The sequence below is a fragment of the Homarus americanus genome, unplaced genomic scaffold, assembly GCF_018991925.1.
Source record: "Homarus americanus isolate GMGI-L3 unplaced genomic scaffold, GMGI_Hamer_2.0 scaffold42750, whole genome shotgun sequence".
In the NCBI taxonomy this organism is placed as follows: Eukaryota; Metazoa; Arthropoda; class Malacostraca; order Decapoda; family Nephropidae; genus Homarus; species Homarus americanus.
In genome coordinates this window covers 96,386-112,503 of record NW_024751108.1, presented here as the reverse complement: position 1 = coordinate 112,503, position 16,118 = coordinate 96,386, and the positions used below count along the sequence as shown (strand labels likewise).

At 44.5% G+C, this 16,118-nt stretch overlaps 1 protein-coding gene across 1 annotated transcript; it reads left to right on the top strand.

Annotated features, from left to right (window-relative positions):
- The first annotated feature begins 7,867 nt into the window (after positions 1 to 7,867).
- Positions 7,868 to 8,317, top strand: LOC121854538 (putative uncharacterized protein FLJ46204). Its single transcript, XM_042349211.1, has one exon. It carries the CDS (start codon positions 7,868 to 7,870, stop codon positions 8,315 to 8,317), a length of 450 nt encoding a protein of 149 aa, XP_042205145.1.
- Positions 8,318 to 16,118: the final 7,801 nt, after the last annotated feature.

Here is a 16,118-nt window from a genome sequence, read left to right as displayed (position 1 = left end):
TACCACCTTTCACCCACACTGTACTGCACCCCACACTGTACCACACCCCACCCACACTGTACTGTACCCTCACCCACACTCACTGCACCTCCACCCACACTGTACTGCACCTTTACCCACACTGTACTGCACCTCCACCCACACTGCACCACACCTCTCACCCACACTGCACCACACCTCCCACCCACACTGTACTGCACCTCACCCACACTGCACTGCACCTCTCACCCACACTGTACCACACCTCTCACCCACACTGTACTGCACCTCTCACCCACACTGTACCACACCTCTCACCCACACTGTACCACACCTCTCACCCACACTGTACTACACCTCTCACCCACACTGCACTACACCCTCTCACCCACACTGTACTACACCTCTCACCCACACTGTACTACACCTCTCACCCACACTGTACTGCACCTTCACCCACACTGTACTACACCTCACCCACACTGTACCACACCTCTCACCCACACTGTACTACACCTCTCACCCACACTGTACCACACCTCTCACCCACACTGTACCACACCTCTCACCCACACTGTACTACACCTCTCACCCACACTGTACACACCCTCACCCACACTGTACTACACCTCTCACCCACACTGTACTACACCCCCACCCACACTGTACTACACCTCTCACCTACACTGTACTACACCTCTCACCTACACTGTACTACACCTTTCACCTACACTGTATGTAGACTCTTACCGTTGTGTTCAAGAAACTGAAATATTATTGTATCCAATTTTCGTTTCCTCGTCTATGTTGTTATGTAAAATTATCCATTTTAATTAAAGTAATATCATGACTCACGGTACATCTTGTGTGAGTGTTCTTCACCCACACACACACACACACACACACACACACACACACACACACACACACACACACACACACACGAGAGAGAGAGATCAATATTCCAGCTAATTGAAGACATAAAACTATACCTACTTGACTTCACTTTAAAGCACGGAATAAAACACACAAAAATATGTATTCAAATTCACACCTAACCTAACCTAACCTACCACCTAACCTAACCCAACGTATTCCACCTTAACCTAACCTAACCTACCTTAACCTAACCTAACCTAACCTAACCTAACCTAACCTACCTTACCTTAACCCAACCTAACGCACCACCTTAACCTAACCTAACGTACCACCTTAACCCAACCTAACCCACCTTAACCCAACCTAACCCAACCTAACCTAACCCCACCTTACCTTAACCCAACCTAACCCACCTTAACTTAACCCAACCTAACCCACCTAACCCAGCCTAACCTAACCTAACCTACCCAACCCAACCTAACCTAACCCAACCCAACCTAACCCACCTTAACCTAACCTAACCTAACCTTACCTTACCTAACCTAACCTAACCTACCTTAACTTAACTTAGCCCAACCTAACCTAACCTAACCTAACCTAACCTAACCTAACCTTACCTACAGTGTTCAGTAAGATGAGATGGTTAATCCTCACACCACATCACGTATCAATCAGCTCCCGAGACCAGTGTGTGGTTGACCTGGCAACACGTAAGCTTCTTCTTGGCTGTATGACTCAACAGCCAAGTGACCACCACCACCATCAACACACTCAGCACCACCACCACACTCACTACCATCACCACACTCAGCACCACCACCACACTCACCAGTACCACCACCACACTCACTACCACCACCACACTCACTACCACCACCACCACACTCACTACCACCACCACACTCACTACCACCACCACACTCACTACCACCACCACACTCACTCCCACCATCAACACTTCGGTACCACCACCACCACTACTACCACCACACCCGGCATAACTTACCATCACTGATCAAGAGCCGAGAGAGGAAACAACTCACTCTAGTATAGATGTATATATAGTGATGTATATTGGAGCGATAAGATTATATATTTCAACCGTGTTATGATTCACATTAGGTTGTGCCGCTATACTGTTGCCGGGAAAATCTAAATATTGACCATAAATCTGGATGTTTGTGGTGTGTGGTGTGGGTGTACAGTGGTGTGTGGTAGAGGATGGAAGTGTACAGTGGTATGTGGTGGAGGATGGGGGAATGTACAGTGATGAAGAGCGTTGGTGTACAGTGGTGTGTGGTGGAGAGTGTTGGTGTACAGTGGTGTATGGTGGAGGATGGGGGAATGTACTGTGATGAGCATTGGTGTACAGTGGTGTGTGGTGGAGGATGGAGGAATGTACAGTGATGAAGAGCATTGATGTATGGTTGTGTGGTTGAGGATGGAGGTGTAGTGTTAAGGAAGAAGGGTCGTCCTTGAGTGTAACCAGGAGGAGGCTCTCAAGTACCTGTGGCTGGAGGTGCACTTGGCGACCCACACACAGTACTCATTATAATGGCTCCTGCAGCTGCTGTTTGAGTGACTAACCTCTGTAGGAGTTATCTGGCCACGTAATAATGAGGTACAAATGTCATAATTACTCAAACTTTGGAAGTGTGACAATTAAAATCTTTGGAAACTTTGGAATTTGTTTAAGACTCTCTCTCACATTCGCTCGCTCTCTCTCTCGACCAGGTTAAAGTTTACTCCTCACAGTCCTGATATTTTCTAGGTACAAAATCCCAGGATATCGACCACCGCTAAGAGCCGGACATTGGCTCTTACATTGACCGTATAGTGAGGCTACAGAGGACACACTCACACAGGTAGAGGGTCCCACTGGCCTCTACTGCCCGTTAGCACACAGATGACTAAGCGTTGTTACAGTGCATAGGTGGCCAATACTCCATCCGACCGCCTCCACTTTCCAACTGTAAAATTAGGTACCCAATCACACCTGGGTGGACTAGAGGTGCCCTGGCGTGAACAGTCAACCGTTAGGACAAGAGGTGAGCAAAGTATCCACTAGTCCGCCACTTCTCTACATAAATAAAAAGAAACTAACGCTTCTGAGAATTACCAAGCAGTTCAACATCAGTCTATAGCCTCACTATTATCTGAATCACGAGAGGATCGCATTGTTTAGGTTCCAAGAATAAATCGTCCAACTCAGGTCCGTATTGCTGCTGGGGTTGACGTCTGACGCAGTTCCTCCAGTGTTAAGGAACAGATCCACCACTGCTAAATGTAAACAAACATCTTTAATTCCCGTAATGTCATATACTGTTTGATAATGGTGGTGGACTTGACTGTTGGTGAATGTATGAAAATAATTTGTAAATTAATGTCATACACAACCACACTCTGACAACGGCCACTTACACCCACCCCCACACACACCATTCCAAATTTGTCACTTTTAACATTCCTGAAGATGTCAAATTAGATAATGATTAACATACAGGTATATGATATAATATAAGACAAAATACATCTGTATAAAACTAAAAAAAGGATAAAAGAAAACGACTCACCAGTACCTTCGAGGAGGGGGAACCACAGTATTTAGGTAATAATGATCGTGTTCAGTTTAGGCGACAGAGTAATATTTTTATATTTTTTGAAACACAAGAAATTAGTAAACAAGGAAGATACAAATAATAGCTAAGTAACAGATGTAGCAAGACGCAGAAGTGTAAGGTTCACACACCATAATGCAGCGGTGGTGGTGATCTCTTTGTGTTGTGATCGTGTTGGGGCGGCAGGCAGTAGGAACAGCTGGTAGCAGAGCTTCTCAAATGGTATCACTGTGACTGTCAATAGAATCTGATCCTCTTCATACTTTGCTTTGTTGTTGTACATAAAAATAACTGAAATATTATTATTATTATTATTATTATTATTATTTGAGGTTATTAACATTCAGATTTATTTAACAATGTGTTGTAAGGGAGTGAATGTCAAGACACTTCAGTAATTCACAGTATTGTCCTTTTTTTGCACGAGTGAATCTTTCACTCTTGAAAGGTCAGAACGACGTGTGAAAGCGCATCACTTGTATCTTGATTGTAGTTATAAACATTATTAAACATTGACAATCTCACCCGAGGGAATGTTTATGAATATTTCAAGTATTATCATTTTTTTTCTTGGTCTGAAAGTTTGTAGTGAATTCCGGTGTAGTTTCTTATTTTGTCTTCGTGTTTCCTGTCATAAAATCTTCTCTAGTTTGAGTCTAATGATAGAGAGCAGGGCGTCATCACCCACTGTCCCCCTGCACCATCACTGTCGAGGTTGTACGGTAAATCTGAGACATTTCCGCCCTGCATCAGCCCAGGAGTTGGTACCTCGACTGAAAAATAGATTGTTTTGCATACCCTCGTCCTGACAACACGTACGTCACTGAGGAAACATAGAAGCAAGACAATCCCTCCTCACACTAACTGCCAGGCATACTAACACCTACACCATACTGTTATGTTAAAAAAAAAATGGTCACAGAATGCATGTGGTTACAGCGTCTTTTTACCCGGGGAGCAAACATTGACTCAAAGGTGTATGAAGGACGTCTACCTGCTTACACACACCTCCGCCACCCCGCTTCCCTCACACCACAGTTATATGTTCGAAAGGTCAGGTAAGTTTTTGTTGTTGTGTATGCTGCTGCTGCTGCTGCTGCTGCTGCTTGTCATGGTCGAGATCAGCAGAGGCAGACCACTCCTTGTTAGAGGGAAGACGAATACAATGACAGGCCCGAACAGGTGTTGACGCGGGTGACTGGTGGCCCTAAGGAGACATAATTGATGGCGATTCTTAAGGTTATTTGGCGGTGTGTGGCTGACAAAGGCTGGGTAGTGGTGGTATATGGTTGAAGAGGTAGGCTGGGTGGTTGTTGCTGAGGAAGTTATGACAGCGGCTGTGTAAACTTTCGGAAGATTGATGAGTGTGAGAAGTGTTTGAGATTACATTATGGCAGAGAGAGAGAGAGAGAGAGAGAGAGAGAGAGAGAGAGAGAGAGAGGTTAGGTGTGAATGAAAACAAAAAAGCATCATAAATTATAGTGCAAATAATCACAAAAACACTATTTATAATTCTCAAAATAATCATCATTTCATATTTCACAAACACACAAAAAAAATAGTGGGTTTAATTATATTCTTTTCCGCTACAGTAAATCACTCGTTGTAATATATCCAGGATTTTAAGCTCCGTATAAAGTAGTAAAGAAATGAATGACTGTCAGAGCGGTGAAAATAAAACGATATGGAAAATGAAGATCCTTCCACCTCGTCTGACTTTGAAGAATGGAAGTTATATCGATGACATATTAGGCCTTTGGAAAGAGAAGGAGGTATTGATGGGAGCCTCAGGGTGAAGTCATCTGTGTGTGTGATGTGTTTATGCGAGGGGGGGGTGTACTACTAAGATAAGATGTTTTACCTGTTAATGGGTCCTATTGCAGGGTCAATGGTAGTCTCTCTCAGAATCAAGGCTTAGGATAAGAGAAACCTTCCCTTGATTAAACTGATATGATTTTTTAGTCAAGTTTTCCTGGCCAATGTCTACACACACACACACACACACACACACACACACGTGAGGTCCCTCCTAACACCATCTGGGAGGGACTACACCACGTGAGGTCCTCCAACACACCATCTGGGAGGGAGTTACTACATCACGTGAGGTCCCTCCTAACACCATCTGGGAGACACGTGAGGTCCCTCTACACCATCTGTGAGGGAACTACTACACCACGTGAGGTCCCTCCTAACACCATCTGGGAGGAGTACACATCACGTGAGGTCCCTCCTAACACCATCTGGGAGGGAGTTACTACATCACGTGAGGTCCTCATAACACCATCTGTGAGGGAACTACTACACCACGAGGTCCCTCCTACACCATCTGGGAGGAAGTTACTACCTACATTAATCTGTATGTCACTGTATGTTCCTTTACCTTTCTAATGAAGGCTGTTAAACCACCAATGTATGTAATAAGTCATTTATGACCAATGTATATTTTCAGGCTTCTGGCTGCAGAACTTTTTCAATAAACTGTATTATTATATAAATATTATATTATTATTAGATAAACACACAATACAACTACACACAGGTAAACACACGCAGGTCAACACGCAGGTAAACACGCAGGTCAACACACGCAGGTAAACACGCAGGTCAACACACGCAGGTAAAACACACGCAGGTCAACACACGCAGGTAAACACACGCAGGTCAACACACGGGTAAACACACGCAGGTCAACACACGCAGGTAAACACACGCAGGTCAACACACGCAGGTAAACACACGCAGGTAAACACACGCAGGTAAACACACGCAGGTAAACACAGGTAACACACGCAGGTCAACACGCGCAGGTCAACACACGCAGGTAAACACACGCAGGTCAACACACGCAGGTAAAACACACGCGCAGGTCAACACACGCAGGTAAACACACGCAGGTCAACACACGCAGGTAAACACACGCAGGTCAACACACGCAGGTAAACACACGCAGGTCAACACGAAACACACGCAGGTCAACACACGCAGGTAAACACACGCAGGTCAACACACGCAGGTCAACACACGCAGGTCAACACACGCAGGTAAACACACGCAGGTCAACACACGCAGGTAAACACACGCAGGTCAACACACACGGTAAACACACGCAGGTCAACACACGCAGGTAAACACACGCAGGTCAACACACGCAGGTAAACACACGCAGGTCAACACACGCAGGTCAACACACCAGCAGGTAAACACACGCAGGTCAACACACGGTAAACACACGCGCAGCAACACACGCAGGTAAACACACGCAGGTCAACACACGCAGGTAAACACACGCAGGTCAACACACGCAGGTAAACACACGCAGGTCAACACACGCAGGTAAACACACGCGCAGGTCAACACACGCAGGTAAACACACGCAGGTCAACACACGCAGGTAAACACACGCAGGTCAACACACGCGGGTAACACACGCAGGTAAACACATGCGCAGGTCAACACACGCAGGTAAAACACACGCAGGTGAACACACGCAGGTAAACACACGCGCAGGTAAACACACGCAGGTAAACACACGCGCAGGTCAACACACGGTAAACATACGCAGGTAAACAACGCAGGTGAACACACGCAGGTAAACACAAGGTAAACAAACGCAGGTGAACACACGCAGGTAAACACACGCAGGTAAACACACGCAGGTGAACACACGCAGGTAAACACACGCGCAGGTAAACACACGCAGGTAAACACACGCGCAGGTCAACACACGCAGGTCAACACACGCAGGTGAACACACGCAGGTCAACACACGCGCAGGTAAACACACGCAGGTAAACACACGCGCAGGTCAACACACGCAGGTAAACACACGCAGGTAAACACACGCGCAGGTAAACACACGCAGGTCAACACACGCAGGTAAACACACGCGCAGGTCAACACCAACATACATACACTTTCATTGTTCGCAAATGGAACAGGCGCCGCTTCGACACGATGTAACCTTTAACCCCGCCTTCTCAGTTAACATTAAGGCCATAAGGGTTTAATGTTTTAAGGGTTAATGTTTTAAGGGTGGTTAATGTTTTATGGTGGTTAATGTTTTAAGGGTGGTTAATGTTTTAAGGGTGGTTAATGTTTTTAAGGTGGTTAATGTTTTAAGGGTGGTTAATGTTTTAAGGGTGGTTAATGTTTTAAGGGTGGTTAATGTTTAAGGTGGTTAATGTTTAAGATTGGTTATTGTTTTAAGGGTGGTTAATGTTTTAAGGGTGGTTATTGTTTTAAGGGTGGTTATTGTTTTAAGGGTGGTTAATGCTTTAAGGGTGGTTATTGAGCTACAGAATTACGTTAAGCGGATTTTAGAGTTGGATAAAGGATTTGTATCGACGTTAACCAGGACGAGTCGAGTACAAACCAGGAACTGTCTTATGATGGCGAACAGTCAGCCCAGTGTCACACCCACGCTGTCACACCCACGCTGTCACACCCACGCTGTCACACCCGCCGTCACACCCACGCCGTCACACCCACGCCGTCATACCCACGCTGTCACACCCACGCTGTCACACCCACGCTGTCACACCCACGCTGTCACACCCACGCTGTCATACCCACGCTGTCACACCACGCCGTCACACTACGCTGTCACACCCACGCCGTCACACCCACGCTGTCACACTCCACGTTGTCACACCATGCGGTCACACCCACGCTGTTACACCACGCGTCACACTCACGCTGTCACACCCACGCTGTCACACCCACGCTGTCACACCCACGCTGTCACACCCACGCCGTCACACTCACGCTGTCACACCTCACGCTGTCACACCCATGCGGTCACACCCATACTGAAGTTAGGTTACGTTAGCTTACATTAAGTTGTTAAGAAGTTAGATTAGACAGTTAGTTTTTTTATGGGATTTGCCCACCCAGGCACAGGTCAATGACCCACATCAGGGCTTGGGGACGAAAAATATAATAATAATAATAATAATAATAATAATAATAATAATAATAATAATAAAGTCTCATAAATAAATAAACAATAAAAAAAGATAAATAGTGAGAAACAATATATGTATGTTGTGTTGTCAATAGTAAGAGAAACAATTAAGACCCAGCAATTGTGTGTAAATGAGGCAGAAGGTTAGATCAGCAACCTGGGACTTGGTCACATATGGCAGCAGGGTCTACCATTAGGTTAGGTTAGGGTGTTTAATGAGGTGAAATAAATTAAGGTGTCTAATCTTCGACTAATCCTTGGATGACATTGATGTACAAATCTAGGGAGTTGGTTGTTTGTCCAGGGGAATCAAGGACTTGTGAGTGAGTGAGTGGGTTTGTGAGTAAGTGAGTTTGTTAGTGAGTTTGTGAGTGCGTGAGTGAGTGGGTGAGTTTGTGAGTGAGTTAGAGTGTGAGAGTGAGTGAGTTTGTGAGTGAGTGAGTGAGTTTGTTAGTGAGTTTGTGAGTGCGTGAGTGAGTGGGTGAGTTTGTGAGTGAGTTTGTGAGTTTGTGAGAGTGAGTGAGTTTGTGAGTGAGTAAGTGAATTTGTGAGTGAGTTGGGTCATAAAAAAACAGAAAGATTGCGCTGTAAGTTCATTTGCCTCTGTTAGATAAGAATGATTGAGGTTAAGTGGATAATGTCACCAATGATGATATTTTCAGCAGAATGATTTGGTAGGAAGGAATGTTTTTTTAATATTACAGGTTACGAAGTTAAAGAAAATAGAATGAATGTTGTTTTGGAAGCGAGTGTAACAACGGATGACAGTATAACATTTTGGTGACGTGAAAGTTAAAAAATAAAATGGTCTGATCATGGTTGGAAGGAGAGAGGAAGGGAAGGCTGAATGGAGGAAGGGGGTTGGTGTGGAGGAAGGGAAGGCTGGATGGAGGAAGGGGGTTGGTGTGGAGGGGGGGTTGGCGTGGAGGGAATGGGTTGGTGCGTTCACATCCTTATTCACTGTTGGTGGCAATAATCAATACTGAATCAAGCCGTGCAATGATCCTCGCCACATACACTCAAACATGTCTAATTATACTCAAGACCGTGATGGATCTAATGGTTCCAGGCGTTCAGAAAGTTTCCAGATCTGAGGTAAGTTGTTCCAGGCGTTCAGAAAGTTTCTAGATCTGAGGTAAGTTGTTCCAGGCGTTCAGAAAGTTTCCAGATCTGAGGTAAGTTGTTCCAGGCGTTCAGAAAGTTTCTAGATCTGAGGTAAGTTGTTCCAGGCGTTCAGAAAGTTTCCAGATCTGAGGTGTGTTGTTCCAGGCGTTCAAAAAGTTTCCAGATCTGGAGTGTGTTGTTCCAGGCGTTCAGAAAGTTTCCAGATCTGAGTAAGTTGTTCCAGATGTTCAGAAAGTTTCAGATCTGAGGTAGTTGTTCCAGGCGTTCAGAAAGTTTCCAGATCTGGTAAGTTCCAGGCGTTCAGAAAGTTTCCAGATCTGAGGTAAGTTGTTCCAGGCGTTCAGAAAGTTTCTAGATTTGAGGTAAGCAAGGCGTTCAGAAAGTCAGATCTGAGGTAAGTTGTTCCAGGCGTTCAGAAAGTTTCCAGATCTGAGGTAAGTTGTTCCAGGCGTTCAGAAAGCCAGATCTGAGGTAAGTTGTTCCAGGCGTTCGTAAGTTTCTAGATCTGAGGTAAGTTGTTCCAGGCGTTCAGAAAGTTTCCAGATCTGAGGTAAGTTGTTCCAGGCGTTCAGAAAGTTCCAGATCTGAGGTAAGTTGTTCCAGGCGTTCAGAAAGTTTCCAAATCTGGTGTTGTTCCAGTCGTTCAGGAAACCTCAAATAAGAAATGGCTTAAAACTCTGACCTTTGATAATAACGTCATGTGACCTTTGATAATTCTGTCGTGTGACCTTTGATGACATATTGATTAGAGTCTTCGTAGTGAGCTGTTGTTGGGGTCGTAAGATATCGCCAGTAATGCGGGCGAACTCTGCCTGATTGGACTTGAATCATCTTCCTCGTCATCATATTTATTTTATGAAACATTTCTGTACAACAAGAATGCCCGACCCACGAGCTTGGTGTGCGCGTCGTGGTAGTGGTGGTGGTGGTGGTTGGGCGAGGTTAACGGTGTTGGTGTGTGTGTGTGTGTGTGGTGGTGGTGTTAAGGGCGAGTGTTAACGGGTGTGTGTGTGGTGGTGGTGGTGGTTACAGGGCGAATGTTAACGGGGTTGGTGTGTGTGTGTGTATGTGGTGGTGGTGGTGGTGGTGTGGTGGTGTGGTTGGACGAGTGATTAACGGGTGTTGGTGTGTGTGTGGTGGTTACAGGGCGAATGTTAACGGGTGTGTGTGTGTGTGGTGGTTAATGAATAACGGTGTGTGTGTGTGTGTGGTGGTGATTACAGGCGAGTGTTAACGGTGTGTGTGTGTGTGTGTGGTGGTGGTGGTTTACAGGGCGAATGTTAACGGTGTTGGTGTGTGTGTGTGTGTGTGTGTGTGTGTGTGTGTGTGTGTGGTGTTACAGGCGAGTGTTAACGGTGTGTGGTGGTGGTGGTTTACAGGGCGAGTGTTAACGGGTGTTGGTGTGGTGGTGGTGGTGTTACAGGGCGAGGTTAATGGGTGTGTGTGTGTGGTGTGGTGGTTACACGAGTGTTAACGGGTGTTGGTGTGTGTGTGTGTGTGTGTGTGTGTGTGTGTGTGTGTGTGTGTGTGTGTGTGTGTGTGTGTGTGTGTGTGTGTGTGTGTGTGGTGGTGGTTACAGGCGAGTGTTAACGGTGTTGGTGTGTGTGTGTGTGTGTGTGTGTGTGTGTGTGTGTGTGTGTGTGTGTGTGTGGTTTACAGGCGAGGAACTGGGTGTGTGTGTGTGTGGTGGTTGAGGCGAGGTGTTCTGGGTGTGTGTGTGGTGGTGGTGGTGGTGGGCTATAATGTGTTAATGTGTGTGTGTGTGTGGTGGTGGTGGTGGTTACAGGGCGAGTGTTAACGGGTGTTGGTGTGTGTGTGTGTGTGTGTGTGGTGGTTTAGGAGAGTTAACGGGTGTGTGTGTGTGTGTGTGTGTGGTTTACAGGGCGAGGTTAACGGGTGTTGGTGTGTGTGTGTGTGTGTGTGTGTGTGGTGGTTACAGGGCGAGTGAACGGGTGTGTGTGTGTGTGTGTGTGTGTGTGTGTGTGTGTGTGTGTGTGTGGTGGTCATAACGAGTGTTAACGGGTGTTGGTGTGTGTGTGTGTGTGGTGGTTACAGGGCGAGTGTTAAACGGGTGTTGTGTGTGTGTGTGTGTGTGTGTGTGTGTGTGTGGTGTTACAGGGCGAGTGTTAATGGGTGTTGTGTGTGTGTGTGTGTGTGTGTGGTGGTGGTTACATGGGGGAGTGTTAACGGGTGTGGTGTGTGTGTGTGTGTGGTGGTTACAGGACGAGTGTTAATGGGTGTTGGTGTGTGTGTGTGTGTGTGTGTGTGGTTAAGAGGGCGAGTGTTAACGGTGTTGGTGTGTGTGTGTGTGTGTGTGTGTGTGTGTGTGTGTGTGTGTGTGTGTGTGTGTGTGTGGTGGTTACAGGGCGAGTGTTAACTGGGTGTGTGTGTGTGTGTGTGTGGTGTGGTGGTGGTTACAGGGCGAGTGTTAACGGGTGCTGGGTGGCGCCACCCTGACACGCGCTAACCAGGTCCCCTGTCCCACCCTGGTCGAGGAATAGTTACTGTATATTATTGTATACACGAGGGAATGTGTGTGTGTGTGTGTGTGTGTGTGTGTGTGTAGAGCTACGAAAAGGCAGAAAATATTCAATGGGCAAAAACGACTCCACGTGCACTGACAGGGAGGGGGGATTCATTTAACAAAAGCCTTCATTTCATACATACATACATACATACATACATACATACATACATACATACATACATACATACATATTTGGTGCGTCATTCCACTGCCGGCTGACAACTACCTCAGTGTCCCGTTGTCTCCCTGGTGGTGGCGACGTCACTCACCAGGTGGTCGCGACGTCACTCTCACCAGGTGGTCATGACGTCACTCTCCCCTGGTGGTCATGACGTCACTCTCCCCTGGTCATGACGTCACTTCCTGGTGGTCATGACGAAACCAAGATTCTAACACAAAAGACTGTCACGTAGCCTAAATATCTTGGCTAATTACTTGATGAACTTAATTATCACGTTTTTAATGACAAATCACAGGATCAGGTCTGGTGCTGCTTCCAAGAGGAGAGTTAAGAGCTAAAGGGGCTTATTACCCCGCTTACACTTCATAATTCATTAAAAAAAAGTGTTAACGGTAAATGAGGCTTCCAGATTTTATAAAGGTGCTCCGGGAAGCTCTTGATAATATACTTGTAGGTATTTCTTGAGTGTTATGTTATTACTAATATTTATAAACTAATATTAACATATAATCTGTTCATACCTATAACAGTATATTGCGATTATAAGAGTTTTATATTTTTTCATTCGTCTACAAGTAGTGTGTGTGTGTGTGTGTGTGTGTGTGTGTGTGTGTGTGTGTGTGTGTGTGTGTGTGTGTTGGTAGACCGAGGAACTGTTGTGATGGTAATTTGATTCTAACGATGAACCTCGAAATCCATTGTAAACCCGAAACATTAGACACTGATGCATTATTCTGTCCATAAATGTTTCGGATTCACGGATCTGAATCTCGGGGTTCGTGGTTCAGGAGGAGAGGCGGGAGTACTACTGTAGGTGACTGTACTTGTATAAACTTGTCCTGGTGAAGTGAACCTGTAGTGTAACCGATCTGTCTACCTGTTTACAATACCTGTTGAGGGATCTTACGGTGAACTTTGGAGCACGATACCTACTTAATTACATAAATATTTAGTTTATTAAATAAGTTGAATATCGTAATTTTATCTGCGATTTCTGGCGTATTGAAAAGTGTAACTGAAAAGTTTTATTTAGTTAGTGTTGAAACCTCTATTTAGCGGACTATATGTAGACGAAAGTACGTTATATCGAGGGTCCATTAGATATGAAACCTCCAGCTAACGAACTATATTAAAATGAAAAGTCGTTCTATCGAGGGTTCGTTAGATAGTAGTCTGAACGTATATACACGAGCCGCCACCTGATCTAGCGTCAGGTGCTTTAAATCAGCCAGGAAGAATCCCTTTACAATGACCTGTGTTGTGTGGCAGATAGTGGTCAGTCAGAAGTACACGTAAACAGTGAGACAGGGGCAGGTGGTGTTTACCTTGTAATTTGGTGATCTTAATTGATTAGGTTTGGTTAGGCTAGGTTAGGTTAGGTTTGGTTAGGTTAGGTTAGGTTAGGTTTGGTTTGGTTAGGCTAGGTTAATGACTCACTAGTATAGTATAGGTCAACCTTCAACAACTAGATGGAGGAGGTTTAATGAATCATCTTTAAGTGGTCATAAATCTTCTTGATATTAGTTCTCCTGAAGCTAAATTTCCAAGTCTTGAACGCACATATAAACAAGACCAGGAGGAAATAAAGCTCTATAAAATCCTGCTATCAAAACTCAACACCACATGTAACGCTACGGGGCCACCTCGCTCTAATGAAAAATATCGACCTTAACGTAGTAAAACTGTAAGACATAAAAGGTGTATTATAGCTTGCTGAAGAAGGTGATATATAACGACTGAGACAAAATACCATCCAGGTGTACAGTACATGTAGAAAAATAACTAAATTTATAGAAGTATTTGTGAGTGTTGGAATAACCCTTTGCTAGGCTATAATTCCATGGTGGTAGTCTCTTGCTTCCTCCATGGTAAAAGATTGACTAGATACCTGGTAGTGAATTAATGTCGTTTACAGGTATATATATCATCGTGTTATTACCTGACTTACCTGTACCTTAGCATATAATCATCTCTAAGGTATGTTTACATCTCGACTATCTTTCTTCTTTAACCACACCAAACATTCTTCGCTTTCCTGTACTGTTTGTTTTAATGCATACTTTTTGAATTTCTGAATCATCTTAATATATCTCCCATTAGTCACGAATCTTCATGTCTGTTTTAAATATGTGATTTGTCTTGATTCCAGTGAAGTGATTTTTTTCATTACCGACACCAATTTGTCAGTGTGTTTATGTGTATGTGGATATATGTGCATGTGTATATTTGAGTGTTTGTATGTATGGGTATGTACTGTATATATGTGTGTATGTGCATATATCTGCGTGTGTGTATGTATATGCATGTATGTGTGTGTGTGTGTGTGTGTGTGTGTAAAGAAAGATGAACTCAGCTTTTCTCCCATGCTAATATTACCGTGCAGTGAAAGACCCTAACACGTGTCTAAGTTAACCACAGATCAACAATTTACTCGCTCATAGTTGACACAGGGTGGAGGGAGCAACATACCTAGCCATGCTGCTGCCCCTACAAGTGGGGGTCACATGGGCAGGGCACCACACACAGGTTGATGAACCTCGTCCCCCGGGCTACACCACACCACCACCGTCACCGTCAGGGAAAGCGACTCACAGGAAAAACAACAGAGATCACGAGGTTAAGTTAAACAATTGTAAAGATGAAACATAATGAGGGTGGAGGGAGGATTAGAAGAGATAGGAGATGAAGAGAAAGATAAGGAGCAGTATTGAGTAAGATATGTGTGTGTGTGTCTGTCTGTGAAAAAAAACCCTCCCTCAGATGAGTCTTTATGACACCGTTGATTGAACACGTTTGCTGAGACATCTGACAAGACGCTAACACCGACTTGTATCTGATTTTAGCGATAAACAAAAACTCAACTTTGCTACAGTCGGTTATACTCAAGTTCAAGAACAGGAGGCAACACACACACACACACACACACACACACACACACACACACACACACACACACACCACTAATCTGCATAATCTAACGTTACTCCCATAACCTAACTCTAACCTAACTAAACGTACAGCAAAGGATGAAAGAATCTTTTTCTTGTACTAATTCGGAATTGATGACCATTATACAGAATTATATTGTGTATTTTGTGAATAATTTGTTACTTTCACCTTGATTAATGATGTGTATGTGTGTGTGTGTGTGTAATAATAATAATAATAATAATAATAATAATAATAATAATAATAATAATAATAATAATTAACTGCTTATTGAAAGAACATGACAACCAGAAGGCTACATATATACAGTTACATAATTGGGGGAATGGGTCTCTTGATTTACAAATAATATACAAGTAACATAAGTGATACAAATATGATATATAATAACTAGGTGGGAAGAAACTCAAACTACAGGGCATTTCAACATTGTGACAGTGTAAAAAGCGTGTAAGTGTGTGTGTGTGTGTGTATGTGCAAAAAGTAGGTATACAATTGTAATTTTTTTAATATTTTAAGTATACAGTTACTTTACAAAAGGAGAGATAGCTTCTGTTTACACTCTACAACGACTGTTCACCTGGCCTAACACACACCTGGCTTATTAATTCATGGTCAGCTCCACCCGGCGCGGCATCGTGTTAATGCTCAGTCCACACCGAAATTGGGACTTCCATTTAAACGCTGAATTGATGTTGAGTGTCTGGTGTTGGGTCTATCTATAGCTCTGAGTGCCTGGTGTTGAGTGTCTGGTGTTGGGAGTATCTATAGCTCTGAGTGCCTGGTGTTGAGTGTCTTGTGTTGGGAGTATTCATAGCTCTGAGTGCCTGGTGTTGAGTGTCTGGTGTTGGGTGTATCTATAGCTCTGAGTGCCTGGTGTTGAGTGTCTGTTGT